Source organism: Xenopus laevis, chromosome 3S, assembly GCF_017654675.1.
Source record: "Xenopus laevis strain J_2021 chromosome 3S, Xenopus_laevis_v10.1, whole genome shotgun sequence".
NCBI classification, from domain to species: Eukaryota; Metazoa; Chordata; class Amphibia; order Anura; family Pipidae; genus Xenopus; species Xenopus laevis.
In genome coordinates this window covers 99,530,117-99,551,148 of record NC_054376.1, presented here as the reverse complement: position 1 = coordinate 99,551,148, position 21,032 = coordinate 99,530,117, and the positions used below count along the sequence as shown (strand labels likewise).

The following is a 21,032-nucleotide window of genomic DNA, read 5'->3' as shown; positions in this document are numbered from 1 at the left end:
GCAACCCTGCTGCTGTGATGTCACGCACTACGGTACCTCCCTTTTCTGGGGAGCAGCAATAAGCAGTATTCACAGAGCAGGAACTGCAGCCTGTACGCTGGGAATGGCTTGTGTCTGATCCCCTCTCATCTCTGGATTCACCGCTCACGACTCACACTTTCCAAGCGCTTGTAGGCAGATCAGCAGCGAGCGATTAAAAGCAATCATGTCTGACGATTTTGGCTTCTTTGAAACCGTAGCTGCAGGAGAGACGGAGGAAGATCCAGCCGCTGCTTTCCTGGCCCAACAGGAGAGTGAAATTGCCGGGATAGAGAATGATGAAGGCTTTGGGGTAGTGCAAGGGGACAGCCCTGTCGAAGAGGCTGACATGGGTAAGTGGCACCTTTAATTAATAAAGCCTTTGCTATTTTGGAAAATCACACTTTTATGTTTCTCCTCTTACCCTCAGAGCTTACCCTTTAGTGCACAGAGACCAAGGCATCACGTTCATGAATAAATATGCAGGTTGCAGTGGGAGTACGTTGAGTGGGAGTGTTCCTAATAATTACTGAGGGTGACCTTGCACCATCCTCTGCCCCCCTTGCCTTTCTCAATTAGTGACATTGGATCAAATAGCAGGAGGTCTTAAAGCACAATTATAAAATAGTTGGGGGGGGGGTGTAAACTAACACCCATCAACAGTCATATAACTAGATAGTACTGGGCCCCACAGCAAATTATTTTTCAAGCCCCCAAAATGTCTAGAGGTTGAACTGTTTTACCAGTATTTATTGGAATTTTATATGAATTAGGGCCTCGTGGGGCCCCTATACCTCCTGGGCCCCCCTGCAGCCGCTGGGTCTGCTTTCTCTGTAGTTACGCCCCATACCATCAATATTTGCAAAAGGGATGGCAGACCAAGGGCTGGTCAATACTCTAGGGGGCAGATTTACTGAAGAGCGAAGTGGCTAACGCTACCGACTATTTGCCAGCGTTGCCACCTGCAGGGAGGTCACCAATTTAAAAACAATTCACTAGTGAAACAGACCGTCGCTAGCAGTCATTCGCACTCTATCACCAGGCGACTTTTCGCTCTGGCGAACTGACATTACTCCACAACTTCACTAAAATGCGGATTTTACTGAACGTTACCTCTTTCGTCAGATTTGCCTTCGCCACCTCAGACCAGGCGAAGTGCTAAAAAGCAGCTAGATCTTCCTCAGTCTGTCACTTACATCATATCTTGTGAACCGAAAAAAACGCTGGCGACTTTTCCTTTTTTCATCATGAATGCCTGCAATAGTCCTAACAAACTTTTTTCGGTAACCAGTTTTTCAAGACATTTCCTAACATATGGAACATTCATTTTACAGTGGGCTCATGTGTAGGGCATTATATTAACTCTATTGTCTTTATTAAGGTTCCCTGGACATTTGTAATATAAACTGGTAACTTAAACCATTTGCAGCAACATTTATAATGAAGATGTCCATACAACTTTAAATTTCTTGCCCTATACAAATTGACCTAAGCGCAAGATCATTCGCTAGGCACAAATGAATGCTAGCACATCTTCCCTATGAAATTCTCGCACAGCCAAACTAACGCTAGCAAAAAGTCGCCAGCTTTCGATGCCCTGGACGAAACTTTGCAATTCAGTGAATTAGCTTATTTGTAGCGTATTTGAGCCTGGCAAAGTGGTATGAAGCAGTCGCTGGCAACAATTCGTTAGTAAATCTGCCCCTAGGACTCCAGTAGCATCTATTAGTCATTTTTTTCAGTTGCTGATTTTAGTTTTTATTGTTTGTTGATACATTGAATCAAATGTTCCTTCCTCCAGCTGCTGAACTAAAACTCCCTGGTGTATAACTGATTTTATTCACAACAGCAGGATTCCCGGGCTGCACATTTGTTTGCATTCAAAATACTTGAGGTTGCCTAGGCTTCTGCAAAGCAATGCAGAATGTATCTGCCTGGGAAATAGTCAAGGTTCCATTTGCCAGAAGAAATAATCAGTTTTCCCTTGTCATCATCAGTATTACAAGTCATGTGTTTTTATTTTCCCCCAAAATGAGCCTTTTTAAGAATACACTTATAGTAAACGTGACGCTAACGTGTAGCCTCAGTTCTTGTTTACCCGGCTATGATCAAGTGACAGACATGGCTCAAGGAGTTCATGGTTCTGCCTGCTCAGGCACAGAGCTTATTTGTGGAAAGGGAGGGGATCAAATATTACTGAGGGCCAGAATTGGCCTTCTGCACACACAGTTTTCTCCAGAACATGCTGCTGGTCTAACAGGTAACAAATGGTTAACACAGCCAAGGTAAATCATTTGGTAGTAGAAGCCACCTGCCTATCCAATGTGCCCATCCTTATACACAATAGCCTTACACTAAACTTTTATAGCTCTGCCTGATCCTTCATCCTTATTCTGCTTTTATTTCAGGGCTAACACTCCTGTATTCATTCTACAATACATATCAAGTTAGATGAAATTAAAGGGTTTGTTTACTTTTAAACACTTTTTCCAGTTTAGTTGTTTTCAGATACAGACTTTTTCCAATTATTTTCTATTTGTGATCATTTTTCTAATATTGAAGTGTAAAGTTTCATTTTTCACCTTCTAAAGCAGCTCTGGGGGGGGGGGGTCGCCGACTCTTTAACTGCTAAATTAATGCATTTAGTTGATACATTTGTTATCTTTGTCCCTGCTGAGCAGAATCCCTGATTCTCATTAAATGCAGCTGTTAGAATTGACACAATAGTTGCTAATATTACACAGATACTGCTGAAAAATGTATCAACTCGTGTATCCAATAAATGTAACAGTTCAAGAATCTGCTCCTGGATCACTGAGCTGCCAGACTGAAACACCAGAGACACGAACATTAAACTTAAACTTCAATTTTAGAAAAACGATAGAAAATGGAAAGTGATTGAAAAAAAAGCCTTTAATTCTGGTGAACAATCTGAAAACAACTGAACTGAAAAAAAAGTGTTTGGAAGGTGAACAACCTCTTGAAAAAGGGAAGTTCACCCAAATTATTTTGTATAATGAAAGAAAATATTAAAATTATAAGCAATTTTCAAATACACATGGATTAGAATATTTTCAGTGGTTTTGAAGATATTTGTACATGGAATTGCTTTTAAAAGCAGTAATATTGGTCCCTTTATGCACTTATCGGGTTGTACCTTTTGGAGCGATGTAGTAGAAGCTAACTTTCTACATTCGGCATTGATCTCCTTTCCTTTTGGTACAGACCCACTGAAAAGCATGAGAACAGTTTGCCTTGCAGGGAACATACACTATAACTGTCTGTACCACACTGTGCAAACCTTATAATAAAGCAAGCTGTGACTGCCATATGTGAAGACTTTGTCTTCCAAATCCTGCTTTAAGCCAGGGAATGGGGAGTCACTTGCTAGTGTCGATCTCTCCAGGTACCCTGGTCATTGTTTGGCCTGATGGCTGAACAGACAAGATCAATTTGGCCAACCATGTGTTTTGTCAATCAATATCTAATACTTTTCAACACGCAGGAAGGATAGATTCTTACTAGCCAATATGGAATCACAAACGGGGCTGATTAAGGGGATCCCCCACATACAGGCACTTTTGTTTAACCCCATACTATCTGAGTAAAAAATTCCTCCCTGCAATGTGTTGTGATGCATTGCTTCTAGAACTAGTTCTCCCTATTGGTACTTATTCTGATCGCATTACACCCTTGCATTGTAAGTATAGTGAGGCCCAAATAGTTGTGTTTCCCATGTGTTGCAAAAAAGAGTAGGTTTATAGCAATAAAACCGGACCATCTGGTATTTGCCAAAATATCCAAATTGCCAGTCTGAGCCTGTCAGTAAGTACATGGTTAGCAAAAACATCCTCTTGTGATTTTGATACACATGCAACATCTGTTATTGGTGAGGTCAAAGGACAGATGGGGCCCAGGTGGTATAGTGGGCCCCATGTGTCTCTAATTAAAGAGCATATTGGTGAAACAGGACTACCTCTGGACATGTTGGGGGCCCTAAATATAATTTGCTGTGGAGCCCATCACATCTACTTATGCCACTGGAACCTGTACCATCATTTAATTACTATGGGGGGAGTACACCTAAATAAGAAAGGCACCTGCTATAACTAGGGATGCACCAAATCCACTAATTTGGATTCGGGCAATACCCGGAATCCTTCGAGAAAGATTCGGCCAAATACCAAACTGCAAATGCAAATTAGGGGTGGGAAGGGGAAAACATTTTTTACTTCCTCGTTTTGTGACAAAATGTCATGCTATTTCCCTCTCCACCCCTAATTTGCATATGCAAATTAGGATTCGGTTCGGCCGGACAGAATGAATCGGCCGAATCTGAATCCTGCTGAAAAAGCCGAATCCTGAACCGAATCCTGGATTTGGTGCATCCCTAGCTATAACCTCTTTTTTTTTTTTTCTTTTTTTTAAACACATAACAATAATGAGAAACCAATAGAAATGAGTGGATCTGCTTTCCAGTCTGTTGGCTATTTATTATAATATGTATTTTAAAAAAAAGAGGAGCTTCTCTTATTTAGGAGCACTTTTCTTTTACTAATTAATGTATTATATAAAATAGCTAATTGGGATGAAAAAAATGGCAGACTTTACACTAGTCGAACCTTGTTTGTGAGCATGCCCTGTGCCTAGCCCAGTATTGCATTGCACGAGCATACAGGAAGACTGCATTGTTTGAAATACACGATGAGTAGAAAGATAAATGCTGTTTGTACAAGGCTAAGTACTGCTGGGGGGCAGGCAAGTAAATTGGGAGCGGTAGTGGGCAGGAATGCCACATAACAACATGTAACATATAATTAAGGGTAGAACTCTGTGTAGGAAGAATTACAGATCTGGAATAGTCTGATAATGCACCGCTCTGGCAGCTATGTGCTTTGAACATAGATTTTACTGCAATATGTTTGGAAGATTCTTATGGTAAAGCCTAATTCGTATAAATGATGCATACCAAATGTACAATTAGCCATTGATTAAGGATGCATGCGACTGCATAGAAATCTGTTATCTGCAGCAGTGACGTTGGAATTGAGCTCAGAATAACTTGCAGTTTATTTGCTGTTTTTATTATGCTATTATCCTACTGTGATAACCCTGCTCTATAAAGCATTTAATATATTCTTCTTGCCTTGCAATGTTAGCTTCTGGCACATGGCTAGAATTTGGGTGAACATGGTCAAATATCCTCCTATAATCAGAGTAGTTAAATTAAAGTGAATAATTCTAAAAACTATAGCTTAGGTTGCAGTGTTGACTCTCAGGGATCCTGTCTTACATTTTGGAAATACATTGTTTTTCCAAGCTGAAGAAAGGTTGCAGATTTTTCTGCCACAGGGGAGGCCTAAACTAAAACCAGAACAATGTCCCTTACCTAGGTAGAAACTGGGACTATTGTTTGTTGCTTGTACTGTTTAACTCTGTAGAACTACTGAAATTATGGGTACAGTGCAGAGTTCTGCAGCAGAATCAGAAGAGTAAACAGAGAGGCAGGACTTGGGAAACAACACGGAAACATGCTAAATAGGCGGATACAGGTGAAACAATGGGATGGCACAAGTGAATATCCGGGGTTTTAGTTGTTTTTATTGTAACAACAATGAACTACACAGGCAGCATTAGAATGCTTTTATATACTTTGTGGCTCAGCCTTGTTATTTCTAGTTCTCCGTCCTTGCTGCTGACAAAGTCACATAATCGTAAAATATTTAACGTCCGATGAAAGAAAACCCAATAGCTTGCAAACACCCAGCCTGGATTACCTGACCTTTCTTGCATTTCTCGGTTATCTCTGATATAAACTGTACTACTGTTATGCCCTTTCCCATGCTGATGTATCACTGGCACTGTTATATCATAGTTCTCTAGATTTTTGTGGTGTAACTTCCATTGGCTCTATATTTCCCAACAGTGGCTTAGACATTACTGAAATAATTTCAACTACGTTTTGTGAAACAGGAACAATTAATGTAAAGAATTATTTTTGTGACTGGAGTAAATTGTAAGCTGTGGTGATTCTCCCCCCCCCCAAATGCTCATTCCACCTGCCACCCCACACTTGCAACAAAACCTGGCAGTGAAGCCAAAATGGATGACGGTTCCTTTCAGAACATGTCTTCTACCATTACATGTGCAATACAGTTTCTATAAAGTGCATGTGCCAATTTGGTACCAGAGAAAAAGGGGTGTAACCAACGAACAGAGCCTAGCATAGCGGCACACTTAAATTCAAACCCAGTAAATGGATGAAGTTGGGTCTGGTGTGTGCCCAAAAATGTTCTAAATTTTCAATATTGGCTGTTATACAGAGAGGGAAAATAGTGCTATATTGGGGACAGGATTTAACAAAAGTGGTGGGTAGCAATGTATCCAGCTAGAAAATATGTCTGAATTGCAAGAGCTTACAATACAGAATGGCGGACAGTTTATTGTGCGTGAAATTGCTATAGGCCAGTATACCTGTTTAAAAAGAGGCCAAAAATATGCAATTTGGCAAGTCAATTTGTACAGTGGCGAATACCAACCACACAGCTCCAGAGCCTGTTTCTGCCACAGAAACCAGTTAATGGAGGTTTCCTTCTTAATAGTCCCAATTCTAGTAATACAACTAATGATGCATGGTTCACACATGAGGAAATTCAAAAGAGACTAGAACATGTTAAGATTAACAAAGGTCCGGGGCCAGATGGTATTCATCCCAGGGTACTTAGCGAGCTTAGTTCTGTGATTGCCAAACCTCTTTCCTTAATTTTTCAGGATTCATTGAGGTCTGGCATAGTGCCGAGAGACTGGCGAATTGCTAATGCGGTACCTCTATTCAAAAAAGGATTCTGTTCTCAGCCTCAAAACTATAGGCCAGTGATGAATTTAGTGGCGGGGTGAATTTAGTTGCGTGCGGCGCTGCCAGGGGACCCTGAGGGGGTGCGGGCCCTGGCCCGCTCCCACCCCCTGCTCCCCCGGTAGTTCCGCCACTGTTGCAGAGTGATTTGTCTAAGTTGGGAAACTGGGCAGCAAACTGGAAAATTAGGTTCAATGTTGATAAATACAAGGTTATGCACTTTGGCAAAAATAATATAAATGCAAGTTATACACTAAATGGCAGTGTGTTGGGAGTTTCCTTAAATGAGAAGGATCTAGGGGTTTTTGTAGATAACAAGTTGTCTAATTCTGGGCAGTGTCATTCTGTAGCAACTAAAGCAAATAAAGTTCTGTCTTGCATAAAAAAGGGCATTAACTCAAGGGATGAAAACATAATTATGCCTCTTTATAGGTCACTGGTGAGGCCTCATCTGGAGTATGCAGTGCAGTTTTGGACTCCAGTCCTTAAGAGGGATATAAATGAGCTGGAGAGATTGCACAGACGTGCAACTAAACTGGTTAGAGGGATGGAAGACTTAAATTATGAGGGGTTATTATGAGGTTGGGGTTGTTTTCTCTGGAAAAAAGCCACTTGCAAGGGGACATGATTACACTTTACAAGGACATTATAGACAAATAGCAGGGGACCTTTTTACCCATGAAATGGATCACCGTACCAGAGGTAACCCCTTCAATTTCATTTGAAGCAACGTAGGTGGTTCTTCACAGTCAGGACAGTCGGGTGATGTTGTGATGGCTGATTCAGTTAATGACTATAAGAATGGCTTGGATGATTATATGGACAGACATAATATCAAAGGCTATTGTGATACTAAACTCTATAGTTAGTATAGGTATGGGTATATAGAATTTATGTGAAAGTTGGGAGGGGTGTGTGTATGGATGCTGGGTTTCATTTGGAGGGGTTGAACTTGAGGGACTTTGTCTTTTTTCAACCTGGTTTATCTATGTAACCCTACCCTGCTATATTAGTTGTCACGCTCCCTTCCCAGAGACTATTAACCCACTGCTACTATAGGCACCATCTCTCCCTACTATACATGCTATCCCACACAAACACAGGTAATATTCAGCTCAGCTTATTTCATGTGTGCACTTTATATATATTTTTCTTCTTTTTGTATAATGCAGAATATCCTATGGTGAACTAGATTTGGCAATTTGCAATTATTTTCTGTAGACTAAATTGATGTGAAAGTTAGAGGGAATGTCAACCCAAAAAATTTAATTTGACCCAATAAATTAAAACATAATTCTAGGCAACTTTGCAATATTTATTCATTACATTTATTATTTGGTTTTTGAGTTATTTGTATATGTTTTGCTATTGAAAACAGTGTTTGTCCCTTTCTTTTCTCTGCCCGATGGCTGACTGTGTACAGTGTAAAGGTGGCCATACACGGCCGATAAAAGCTGCCGACAGACCGTGTCGGCAGCTTATTGGCCCGTGTATGGGGCCCCCCACGAGTGGATCTCTCCCCGATATCACCACCTTGAGGGCATATCCCACCGAAAGTCGGCCAGATCTCGATCGGATGGGACGAAAAATCATCTTTTCGTTGATGTGGTCCCGCGATCCGACCCCCGTTTCCCATGCGTTAGGATCCGATCATTGAGCCCTAGGGCCCACTATCGGATCAGCCCGTTATTGCCCACCTCAAGGTGGGCATATCGGGGAGAGATCCGCTCATTTGGCGACATCACCAAATGAGCGGATCTCTCAGTGTATGGCCACCTTAAGACAAGGCAGCTGATTAACAGACCTGTCTTTGCTGGGGAGCTCAGACTTTTGCAACAATGTTTAAAAGATAACAACCGGGAATTAAAGGGGAAGTCCAGCTTCCAAACCGAAATTGTGTTTTCTTTCATTAAGCACATTTTTATTTTTGGGTTGACATTCTATTTAAATGTGAGTTCTGTGTGCCATAACATCCTGGCTGTTTGCACTGTAGTGGCCTGAAAAGGAAACAGGATTCCATGGAACAATGAATTGCAAGTAACAACATTGTGCGCCGGAGCTGATATTTGCACAAACACATAGCTCTCTTGCATGATTTTTCTTGGATATGGAGCTCCCAGTGCGTCAAAAGTGAGGAAGGCAGATTCTCATACTGCATCACCAAAATGGCAATATTACAATAAGGCCTTTGTAGTCAATAGCATAAACTACTGATGGCAGTGTTATTTCTCTTGAACTTGGTCCATTTGCTCAGTCCTTGAAAGGGAAAAATCAGATACAATTATCAGTACTTCCTAGCACAAACTGTCTTTGTTATCCGTAAACACGGCACACTGCCGGCATTGTTTTTCTGACTAACGGCAACATCACATAGTGTGTGCCGGCAGCTGCTGCCCTAAAACACTATTTCCATGAACAGTCTTGGTATTTTGTTTCTTAGGGGATGGGGGGTATATTGTCATCCCATGAGATTAGGGTTGGCCCAGAGGCACATAAATCCATGACAGTTGCTAGACATTCATGTGTGTTTCTATCGCACTATTATTCACATGGCCATTCATTTTAACATCACTCCAATGTCTTGACAGCTGCATTGTTTACTCAGGGGCCTCCAATAAGCAAAAAAATAAATAAATTGAGTAAATGTTCCGTTGTTAGTGGTGCTCAGTGGGGCTCTGATCACCCCCTGTAAACAATTCACAGCTTAATGTGCATCTCAGTTGATTTATTTTCCAGATTGTGCTACATGCAATCAGTGATATCCCTGCTTGAATAAACTAATTGCCCCTTGTGCTCAACAATAGAAATCGTCAGCCCCTAACTGACTCTTGAAACAGCGAGCTAAAACACAGGATTGAACAACAATGTTTGGTGCAGATTGAGATGTGATTATTACCTGAATATTACACATCAGTCAAGACCGCTGGCTCTGCTTCCCCACGTACATCTACCCCTTCATCTATCCTTGACTCACAACTGGAAGCCAGTTTTCATACAATGGGGGGGGTCAAGTTACGGTGTATATACCACTTAGTACAAATATTTAAAAAAAAAAACCAATACCCATTTAAATTGCTAAAGCTACATTTTCTTATATTTGCACTTGGATTTTTAGTTTATTATTATTACATTGTTGTTGTTATATTATTATATTGTTTATATTATTATATTTATTTGGATTCACAAATGGAAGCAATTTTGCATACAATGGGGGGGAGGCAAGTAGAACTTCAAAGCATGAATCAGACATCCGCAAGTAGTTTTAAAGATCTTCAGGCTTGTGCTCCCTCAGTTCTTGCAGTAGTGCCATGTGTTAAAGGGTTTCTCTTTTTAAAAGCCATTCTTTGCTCCACACTGACCTCTTCCTTCTATTTTTCTTTTTTAAAGAACAGACCAGGGCAATTGCAAGTGCTGCTCTGTGTCGTGGAGGATAGAAAGAACTCCTTTTTCCCCTTGTGCTGAGAACCTTCGTTCTCCAAGATCGTTCGTTCGTTTGGACAAAGACACAACGATCCTTCGTTGAAATGCACGCCAACCGCCTACAACTTTGTCACTTCCGGAATTTACATTTTCGTAATCTAACTACTATCGTCTTTATGTTAATGGTTACGTTCGACCGACCATTCTCTGCCAAAGGATATCTTTTTAAGATCATACTTTTTGTGTTAATGGTGGATCGATTGTATTTAACGAACAATCGATCTCTGAACGTTCGCCGCCGCACGACTATATTCGTACTTTATCCGCACGTCTATGGTCAGCTTTACTCTCCTGATGTTGTTTCAGATGGAACCTGGATTCTACAACATTTTTAATTTTCAAGCATTCATGACTGGATAAAACTGGAGAAGCTGCTTATATCTAAGGATATATTTAACATTCACAAATACGTCTATACAGACAGAGGGGTATATTTGTACTGTGTGGCTGCAGTTCCACAGAATTTGCTAAGACAATGAATACTAATTTGTCCCATCATTTTAGCTGTGTGTTGTCACAATGGAAATACAAACGAAAAAAGTGTAGGTATTATGTACCCCCTTGTGGTTTATTGCACTTGCTTCCTAACTTCAGCTGCTGAACTGAAAATACAGTTATTGCAGGCAATGTTCTGATCAACTGAACAACTGCAATGTCTGTCCATATATATATGTGGCTCCCTAGCCACTAATTAACCTGTCTCTGAGTAGAAAGGACCTTGAAGAAAATCGTCTTGGAAACACTAATGCCCTTTGATTTGCATGAGCTGTCAACCGCTATTATTTAATATTTCAGTTTCCTTCTAAAATCTTTATATTTAAACAGAGGTAGGTTAATTAGTGACTAGCATTGATATAAATTGTGCATCTTGACCATGTAGCTCTCCCCCTGTACTTCAGATGTCAGCAAGATGCTGGATCCAGGAAGCATTATTGAAACCTGACACACTGAATATCATGATTTGACATGACGCATTACTATTATGTAGATAGAAATCTTCCTCATCAGTGGCATTTGAGTACACACTGAGCTATACAGGCCTTCTGCAAAGATCTAGGTCTATCAACTTGCTGTCTATACAGTAAAAGGGTTTCATGAATTGCTCTAAATGGCGCTTCAGGTTAAGGATTTGTTATAAGTGCCTGTAAACTGAACATATCACAGTGACCTCCACGGAACAAACATGCTTCCATTTCTGCAAGCAAGGATTAATGGAATATGGAATAATGTGATTAGCACATTACAAATCAATCATTTCAAATTATGTTTAAGCCCCACTCATGCTCCCCTTTTCTCCTGTCCCCCAGGTGCTATTACTGCTGTCGTCTCTGGTAGCATTTATATACTTTAAAATGCAAGGTCAGAGTGCTAGATGCAAATAACCATGTATACTGTATATACATATACCAGTACTGTAAACATAAAATTATGTTACTAAGAAGTTTTGTAATCCTATAAGGGCTGAATGCTTTTATACAGATCATGAAACTTCAATGTAACTTCAGATATCCTCATAATTTTACAAGGGAGGTGCAGTATACAACAATATTATTTAAAAGATACTTCTGGCTCTATACATTACCACAATGCACAACATATCAATGCCTGCAAAATAGTGTGTTGTGCTGTTGCTTCCACTAAGTTTAACATTGTGCACACTAACTGGCAAGGTGAAGCTCTATTTTATTTTCCTTAGCATCGGTGCGCCAATGTGAAATTGTTGGCTTGCATTTTACTACACACAAACAGTCAGTTGTGTGTAGACTGAACAAACTAAGGGAAACCCTGGAAAAAAAACCTACTCAAGTCCATTGTACTTTGCACTTGTAGATGAGCCCTATGGTTCATTAGCCTGCTTTTCATGATTCTGAATTCGGTATGTTTTCCTATAGCTATAGGAATCATGTACAACATTCAGCAGTACTATGTGAGTTGAAAAATATGCCCCTACTCTATGTAGCCATTCATAAGAAGCACAGAAGAAATTAGAGTGGAGCCTGTAATGCTGATGTAGCCAAGCTGTTCTAATTACGCTCTAGAGAGTCTAGACCAGTGGTCCCCAACCAGTAGCTCGTGAGCAACATGTTGCTCTCCAACCCCTTGGATGTTGCTCTCAGTGGCCTCAAAGCAGGTGCCTATTTTTGAATTCAAGACTTGGAGGCAAGTTTTGGTTGTATAAAAAACAGGTGCACTGTCAAACAAAGCCTCAATGTAGGTTGACAATCCACATAAGGGCTACTAAATGGCCAATCAGAGCCCTTATTTGGCACCACAAGAAAATTTTTCATGCTAGTGTTGCTCCCCAACTCCTTTTACTTCTGAATGTTGCTCACGGGTTCAAAAGGTTGGGGATCCCTGGTCTAGACTGACAATAATATTTTATGATACACAAGAACCATGAATATGCTGTAATGGTGCTTAGTGAGGTCATTGTGTATAATCAGAGCTCAGTGATGTAATTTCTATCCCATGACTCCCTGAGACTTGTATTATTATAAATGAAGTACCCCGCAGTTGGAAAATATTAGAAGTCACCTTGGAGTTCCACAACGTGTATAAAAGCACTTGGCCTTGGGGCCCATGCTTTTATATGGTCATTTAAGTTTTCTTGTAAATATATATACATACATATATACAGGTATGGGATCTGTTATCCAGAATGCACGGGACCTGGAGCTTTTCGGATAACAGATCTTTCCATAATTTGGATCTTCATACCTTAAGTCTACTAGAAAATCATGTAAACATTTAGGGGCAGATTTATCAAAGGTCGAAGTGAAAATTAGAATTTTGAGCTAATTTTTGTGTACTTCAACTTGTGAATAGTCCAAATTCAATTCTAATTTGAAAATTCAAGTTTTTTCGTGTACTGTGTCAATAAAAATTAGACTACAACCATTCGCCATTTAAAACCTTCGGAATTGCTGTTTTAGCTATTGGGGGACCTCCTAGATCCTATTTGGAGTCAATTGGTGGAATTTGAAAACCTAAGGTTTTTTTGGGGGGGGGGGGACTTTGAATTGTGCGATTTGAATGGGCAATTACTTCGATCGAAAACAGACCTATTGGGCCAAAAAGAACTTTGATTCTTTTTAAATTTGAATTTCAATGTTTTTCGAAATTCGACCCTTGATAAATCTGCCCCTTAATAAACCCAAAGAGCTGGTTTTGCTTCCAATAAGGATTCATTATATCTTAGTTGGAATCAAGTACAAGGTACTGTTTTATTACTAAAAAAAATTGGATTATTTCATTTTAATGGAGTCTATGGGAGCTTTCTGGATAACGGGTTTCCGGATAACGGATCCCATACCTGTATATATGCACCATCACATGTTTGTGTCATTTTTGGCTGTTAATTAAAATAAAAAGAGATCCAATTATATCTTATTTATTGAACATAAACACCATTTTGGGATATATCTTTTGCCAATGAGCTTTATAGAATGAATTTACCTTAGATTACACAGCACTGTATAAAAACGATTTAAAACGATTAGTGCTGTGTAGACCATAAATCCACAGCATGTGGGTTGTATTATTTACTGTAGCCCTCTCAGGAAAGAACTGGAACAATCAATATGCCCTTTTCCCCCAAGCAGCTGCTTCTAATTCACTTGAACAGGGAATGCATGGCCTTTGGCAATAATGCAGAGCATCACTAGAGAATGCTGTTGCCTCGGTTTCCAGGAAATACTCAGTGCAAGTGTTAGCCATAGTAAGTGTGTTTCCAGTGCTGTTCGTGTGGCAGGATAAAGTGCTTCCCAAAGTCACCGCTGGACTACTGTAAGTGCCACTGCCCTGAAATGGTCCTTTGGCAAAAGAATTGGCATAATGGTCCTTAGTATAATCTAGCATAACTGGGTGCATGGCTAGAACCAGTAATGGCAGAGAGCAGGCATGAAAAACACAAACAAAATCACCAGGTTTTTCCAGTAGGAAACAATATGCAACTGTGCTGTGCATAGTGTATGAAACCCCTGCAATCTGCACAAAACAACAAATTAAAAGGGTAGCTCTAAATAACACAGTTGTTAGTCATGTAATTAAATGTGCTGTGTTGATCTGATTTTTGTCTGAAACCACTAATGTTTGTGTTAAAATTTACCGCATTGATTCAATTCATTAAATGAAATTACATTTTTTGTGTGCTTGCAGTTGATTTCAACGACTTTGGGACCATCCCAATGAATGGAGAACTCTACCAGGTGAGTTTACCTCCAAAAGAAGCTTGTCAATAACATTGCCCCTGTTAGACTGCAGATATCCACTAATAATCACTCGGTGCTTGGATGAAGATTCTGTACACAGAGCGAATATTGGTTATAATAGACCAAAGTAGCTAGAGGTCAATCTGCTGTAACTTTGGTACAGAGACCCTATGGCCGCCAGTTTTGCAGGGGAGCGGGGCTGGTGCAGATTTTGCCGTTACAACTTTATTTCCTTCCAGGTGTCCTGACTTTAGCTATGCTCCAGTTATATTTCTAACATGTTTTTATGTCTTCCACTGCCAGGAGACTTCAGATTTTAGTGATGGATATGCAGCAATAGCACAGGCTGATCGACTGACCCAGGAGCCAGAAAGCCTAAGGAAATGGAGGGAGGAGCAGAAAACGCGCCTGGAGGAGCTGGGTAACTTTTGTTTTTGTTTTTTTACTAGAGAATCCAGTGTATTTAGTACCTGGCTCAAGTTGTTGGATCTTGGATGACAAGCACTTGTACTGATGCTTTCAAGCAACTGTCATAGAGGGAATAGGAGGACAATTTTCCACTGATAATAAACAGGCACAATAGATATTAGCCACTATACTTTCAGGAAAATTAAAAATCATATACAAATTCAAGATCGTATATGTTTATATACATAGAGATAAAAAGGAAATAAAGTTGTATAAGAACTTTTGAAGAGGCATTGGAAATATTATAACCTCTCCTTTCTTCTATACAGATGCAGCCTCAAAAGTGATGGAGCAGGAGTGGAGAGAAAAGGCAAAAAAAGATTTAGATGAGTGGTATCAGAGGCAAAGTGAACAGATTGAGAAAAGTAAAGTATCAAACAGGTAATGTATCACCTGTAATGTGTCTGGCTCATGTGAGTGCTTGGAGCTGGAAAGTAAGTTTGCTAGCCTGGCCTAGAGCAATATGCAGCCTGTATTTATTAAAGGGCATGTAAAGGCAAACAAATAAAATCCCATTTTTACTTTCTCCAATATGCTTCAATTAAAAATGTGTACCGTTTTTATAAGAAACCTGACTGTATGCAGTGAAATTCTCCCTTCATTTACTGCTGTGGATAGGAATTGTCAGGGAAACAATCATACTTATGAACAGCAGGGGGAGTCCCCGCCTTACTTCCCAGCCATGCAGAACTCAAGCAGCTTTGTTTATGATGATCCCTAAGCAGCCCAGACCACACTGAGCATGTGCAAAGTCTTAGTCTTGCAAAGATGTTTAACAAAGTTACAAGATGGTGACCCCCTGTAGCCAACTTTGAAAGCATAAATTATTTGTTTGATTAGGCTTGTGGTGCAGTAAGTTCATGTTTATATTTAGTATACAAAATACAGCATTTCTAGCCTTGTTCTATTTTAGACTTTACATGCCCTTTATGTGTAAACTGTAAATATAACTATATCTTATATGTAAGTAAGCTTATAGTTCAGTTAAGGCATGAATCATCCCAGGACCAGCACTTTCCTTTATGAAAATTCTCCAAATTTTATTTAAATTAGTTACGTTTCGGTCCCTGTTAGGACCTTTATCAAGGATAACATCCAATGTGCAAAACAAGCTATAAATAGTGTTAACGATACAAAAAAAAAACTCTAAAGTGACATCACAATGCTAGTGCATCTTGGCCAATAGACTTTTTCCACATTTGAATTTCAATCATCCAATTAATCAGTGCATGTTGCTTAAAACAGCTTCATTAAAACTTTGTTAAAAGGTGCTATTAAAAGTGTAAAATACCGTGTCAACAGTAGCTGTCTCCATCATGCCATTAAAAAAAAAAGTATTCTCAAAAGTCCATGTACATTCCATCCACTGGTATGAATCCCAATTCTTTTTGTAGAACCGATTCCTCTGCTGTGGTCCGTTTATGCAATGAGAGACTGAAGATAGCATCGTCCGATTTGGTCTCCTCTGTAAACAGCCAATATACATCTATTTTGTATAATGTTTGCAAACTGGCAAAACCCAATGGCAAACCAGGCTTGCCTTTGCTTAAAATATACCACAAGGGTGATATATCTCAGGAGTCAAACAGTGACTGTGGCCTGGGCATGGTTATCTACTAACCTGTGCTCAATTGTTATTATTTCCCTTACTATGTCTCTATTAAAATACAGCACTAAAACCTGTAACTTTGCACTGTGTTTCTGTCTTTGTGTTGCTAACATATACTTCTTGACATCTAACTTGATCTCTACTCCCCTGTACCCAATATCTTCCTCTTTTCCTCTCCCTTTTCTCCTTTTTGCATACTGCTAACCAAGGATTGCAGACAAAGCCTTTTACCAGCAGCCTAACGCTGAAGTTATTGGTTACGTGTATGTTCTTTTTTACATTTTTTTGGGCTATTATTTTCATGGGATTATTTGTTAAAAGATCGTTAAAGGGGAAATATAACGTTCCTTTTCAGATTAAAAATATTATGGAATATGTCTCTTTTGCAACAATATACGGTAAATATATAACTTAGTTTTGCAAAATTTCTTCTGCTGCCTAAAAAATAAACAAAACCTTTCCTGTCTGCTTTGATGCACAGGATAATAAACCATGCTCTGTTGTATCTTGAATTTTGTACCAGTTTCCTCGTGTCGAGTTTGGGTTAAGTCATTCAGGTTATTTAAACAATGTAACATAAAGCAGACCCAATGTTTCCCAATGATTGTTTTAACTCCTCTTCCAATTACTTTTCAAACAGAGCATCGGATGAAGCCTTGGCAGCGGATACAAAGGAAGAGGAAACTGGCACAGAATGGGAGAGAGTTGCCCGCCTTTGTGACTTCAATCCTAAGAGCAGCAAACAGTCAAAAGATGTTTCTCGTCTTCGATCAGTTTTAATCTCCTTAAAGCAGACACCTCTATCTCACTAGATTCACCTTTACTTTACGCCTCACTCCCCTGCTTTACATAATACCAAAGAAACTATAACTTAAAGGGCAGGACAAGTAACAGCATATGATGTCCTCTGTTGAGCAGGCCATTTATTTTTCCCCCCAGTGCACAAGTCTACTGAAATAGAAACTAGTTCCAGAATATCAAAGAGTTGTCCTTATCTTAAGTTGTTTCAGTTTAAAATGGGGCATGTGTTTGATAGGATTCCTAGGTTAAAGTATGATGAACCTTGTTTTTCATTCAGTACCTGAATTAAAATTGTTTATTTTTCGAATGGTGTGTGTATATATAGCACAACAGGACCTGTCTGGAAGATCCTAGTGTATAAAGTGTAAATCGTCTGTCTTGACAGGTGGAAATTGCATGTTGAGATGCTTCATTTCATAGCAGAGGATTCGCAAACCGATGCACATACACATAATTGCACCTTTAAGCTTTTGCCAGCAACACAAGTTCATGGCTTTGGTAGTCCTTATTTCTTACCCTTCTTTCTACCAGCAACTGATTTGTTATGTGATGGAAGACACTTCTGTATAAGTTTTAACTTGGTGCAGAATATAATTAAGAACTACAATTCCAATTAGATTTATTGATGACTAGACTCTAAACCAGAGGTTGGCAAATGACTGGGTGTAAGCAGCAAACTATAACTATTAAAATCTATAATCTGTGTTTATCAAGCACCTATAGTTGACATATATATATATATATATATATATATATATATATATATATATATATATATATATATATATATATATAATATATATATATATATATATATATATATATATATATATATATATATATATATATATATATATATATATATATATATATATATATATATATATATATTAATATATATATATATATATATATATATATATTAATATATATATATATATTAATATATATATATATATTAATATATATATATATTAATATATATATATTAATATATATATATATATTAATATATATATATATATTAATATATATATATATATTAATATATATTAATATATATATATATATATATATATATATATATATATTAATATATATATATATTAATATATATATATATTAATATATATATATATATATATATCAACCATTTTAATACTGGCATCAGTGAACTGTTCCAGTAATAATAAGGTCTATATAGGATACAGTGTTTGTATTTAGGGGCTCAGGAACAGATTAGAGATTAGTTTGGAAAATATACTGTTTCTTTTAAAAGACTCTACAAATGAGCCATTTTGCATCAGTGTTTGCTAAGTGTATTCTGTTTGTATTCTGTTTTAAATGACAGGGGGTCGGATGTTTTTATTATGTCTAAACATCACATTCTAAAAATAAAGATAAGATTGGTAATAGAAATAATTTATTGCTGTAGTATAGTTGTATTATTTTGTGTGTATGGAATAGAGCAATAAAATTGGAAACCCACTGCAACACATCTCTTCAATCCATTTAAAGCCACATTCTGTTTTTATGATTCTGATAGAATATATTTATAAAGAATCTTTTTTTTTTTTAAGTAAACGCCCACTTGCTACTACATCTGGTATTATTAAAGGATAAGGTAACCCTTCATTTAAAGAATCAAGTATATTAGTCACCCCTTGCTGAAGTTTTTTTTTATATATATTTATATATATATATATATATATATATAGATAGATAGATAGATAGATAGATAGATACCTCTTACATGGGTCGCTGCTCCTCTGATAGTATTTCTCTGCATCAGCTCCATTGCATCTGCCATTTTTCCCTGCCTATGTAACCAATATGGACACCTTCACTAAGCTGCGTATGTGCGAATATGATATGCTGGTTATTTGCTGGAGAGCTGTCGAGCTCATGGAGTGGCAAATTAAATACACAAAAAATAAGTACTGTAAGACTAGATCAAAGTACAACATAAATTGATTCAATCAAGTACCATGTAATGCATTTATATACCCATGTAATATAACATGTGCTGCATTCACAAGCCAGGAATTGTTCAGAAAAATATATTTCAAAATAGATGGGGTTACCAGAATCCAAATCCCTTTGTTGTTATACAGAGTATAGACCTAAATAGGTCTATAAATTACAAAAAGCATTGGTTTGTAAATGATTTGCTTATATGACAAAAATTTCCTTGTTTCAGCATGCTCTAAAAATCGATTGCCTGCTGTCAGAGCTGTTGTGGCTACAGATGTTCCTCAAGGGCTATTCCACACGGGGAGATAGCCACGCGTTTGCGGTCGCGGCGACAAAGCGCCGCGCCAGTCGCCGCGACCGGCGCAGGCGACAGTTTTGTATGGGCGCCTATGTAAAAACGCCTGTGCTAACCACACGAGGCGATGCGCTTTTCAACAGTCGCCTGAAAAAGCCTGGCGAGGCATTTTCAGGTGACTGTTGAAAAGCGCATCGCCTCGTGTGGTTAGCACAGGCGTTTTTACATAGGCGCCCATACAAAACTGTCGCCTGCGCCGGTCGCGGCGCTTTGTCGCCGCGACCGCAAACGCGTGGCTATCTCCCCGTGTGGACTAGCCCTAAAATGCAGCATGGTTAAAGGCAAAGATAAATTGTCTGAAATAATCTGTTTATCTGTGCTCTTATGTAATCAATACAATGTGTGCCAACTGTGAGCATTCATTAAGCACCCTTTTAGTAAACCGCACATAAATGGAACCAATGGAAACACCTGCATTGCTGTGCATAATGATTGCATTAAAAAATAAACAAATAAAAAAAACCATAAACATATATATAATGCATCTGTATTACTTTATTCACTGTATCAGATCAATAAAATGCCAATAAGTCTGACTGATCTAGTAATTCTTCTTGAGACCTTTAAAATAATTAACTGACCGGTGAAGCTGCTGAAAGTGTTTGATCTATGTGATCCCCAACCAGTAGCTCATGAGTAACATGTTGCTCTCCAACCCCTTGGATGTTGCTCCCATTGGCTTCAAAGCAGGTGATTATTTTTGAATTCCAGGCTTGGAGGCAAGTTTTGGTTGTATAAAAAACAGGTGCACTGCCAAACAGAGCATCGATGTAAGCTGACAATCCACATAGAGGCTACCAAATGGCCAATCACAGCCCTTATTTGCCACCCCAATAACATTTTTCATGCTTGTGTTGCTCCCCAACTCTTTTTTTCTTAATGTTGCTCACTGGTTCAAAAGGTTGGGGATTCCTGCTCTACACTAAGGAAATAGGCAATGAAAATAATTTCCCTTTTTATCACCAGTGGGAAGAAAATTATATGTAATGGGACAAGTGTGGAAAAGCTTTAAATGAGCAAGATCGTTTATAATTGAGGATTTGGAGGTTCGGCACATGATTGTAGCTTTGTAGCTGTGAGCAAATATGAGAGCCTGTGATGTGTTGACATAAACTTTTAACAGGGATTACTATATGAATTAGTCACACACATTTAATTCTACATTTAGAATATATGCAACCCTGAACTAGAAATTACAGGCCTTCCTACCACACCACTGCCTCGGGAAAAAGGATCCTATATTGCAACAGTGTCTCTCCTTGA

At 38.7% G+C, this 21,032-nt stretch overlaps 1 protein-coding gene across 2 annotated transcripts; it reads left to right on the top strand.

Annotated features, from left to right (window-relative positions):
• On the top strand, nucleotides 1-18,456 carry cltb.S (clathrin, light chain B S homeolog). 2 transcript variants are annotated; one of them, XM_041587634.1, is made up of 6 exons: nucleotides 1-371; nucleotides 14,510-14,559; nucleotides 14,866-14,983; nucleotides 15,300-15,411; nucleotides 16,849-16,902; nucleotides 17,280-17,747. In XM_041587634.1, exons 1-6 carry the CDS (start codon nucleotides 206-208, stop codon nucleotides 17,449-17,451), a joined length of 672 nt encoding a protein of 223 aa, XP_041443568.1. In that variant the 5' UTR covers nucleotides 1-205; the 3' UTR covers nucleotides 17,452-17,747.
• Nucleotides 18,457-21,032: the final 2,576 nt, after the last annotated feature.

Coding starts and splice junctions, on each gene's coding strand:
- cltb.S (XM_041587634.1), top strand. CDS start 206: ATGTCTGACGATTTTGGCTTCTTTGAAACCGTAGCTGCAGGAGAGACG. Junction 372..14,509: donor TGTCGAAGAGGCTGACATGG/GTAAGTGGCACC, acceptor GTGTGCTTGCAG/TTGATTTCAACGACTTTGGG. Junction 15,412..16,848: donor AAAAGTAAAGTATCAAACAG/GTAATGTATCAC, acceptor CTGCTAACCAAG/GATTGCAGACAAAGCCTTTT.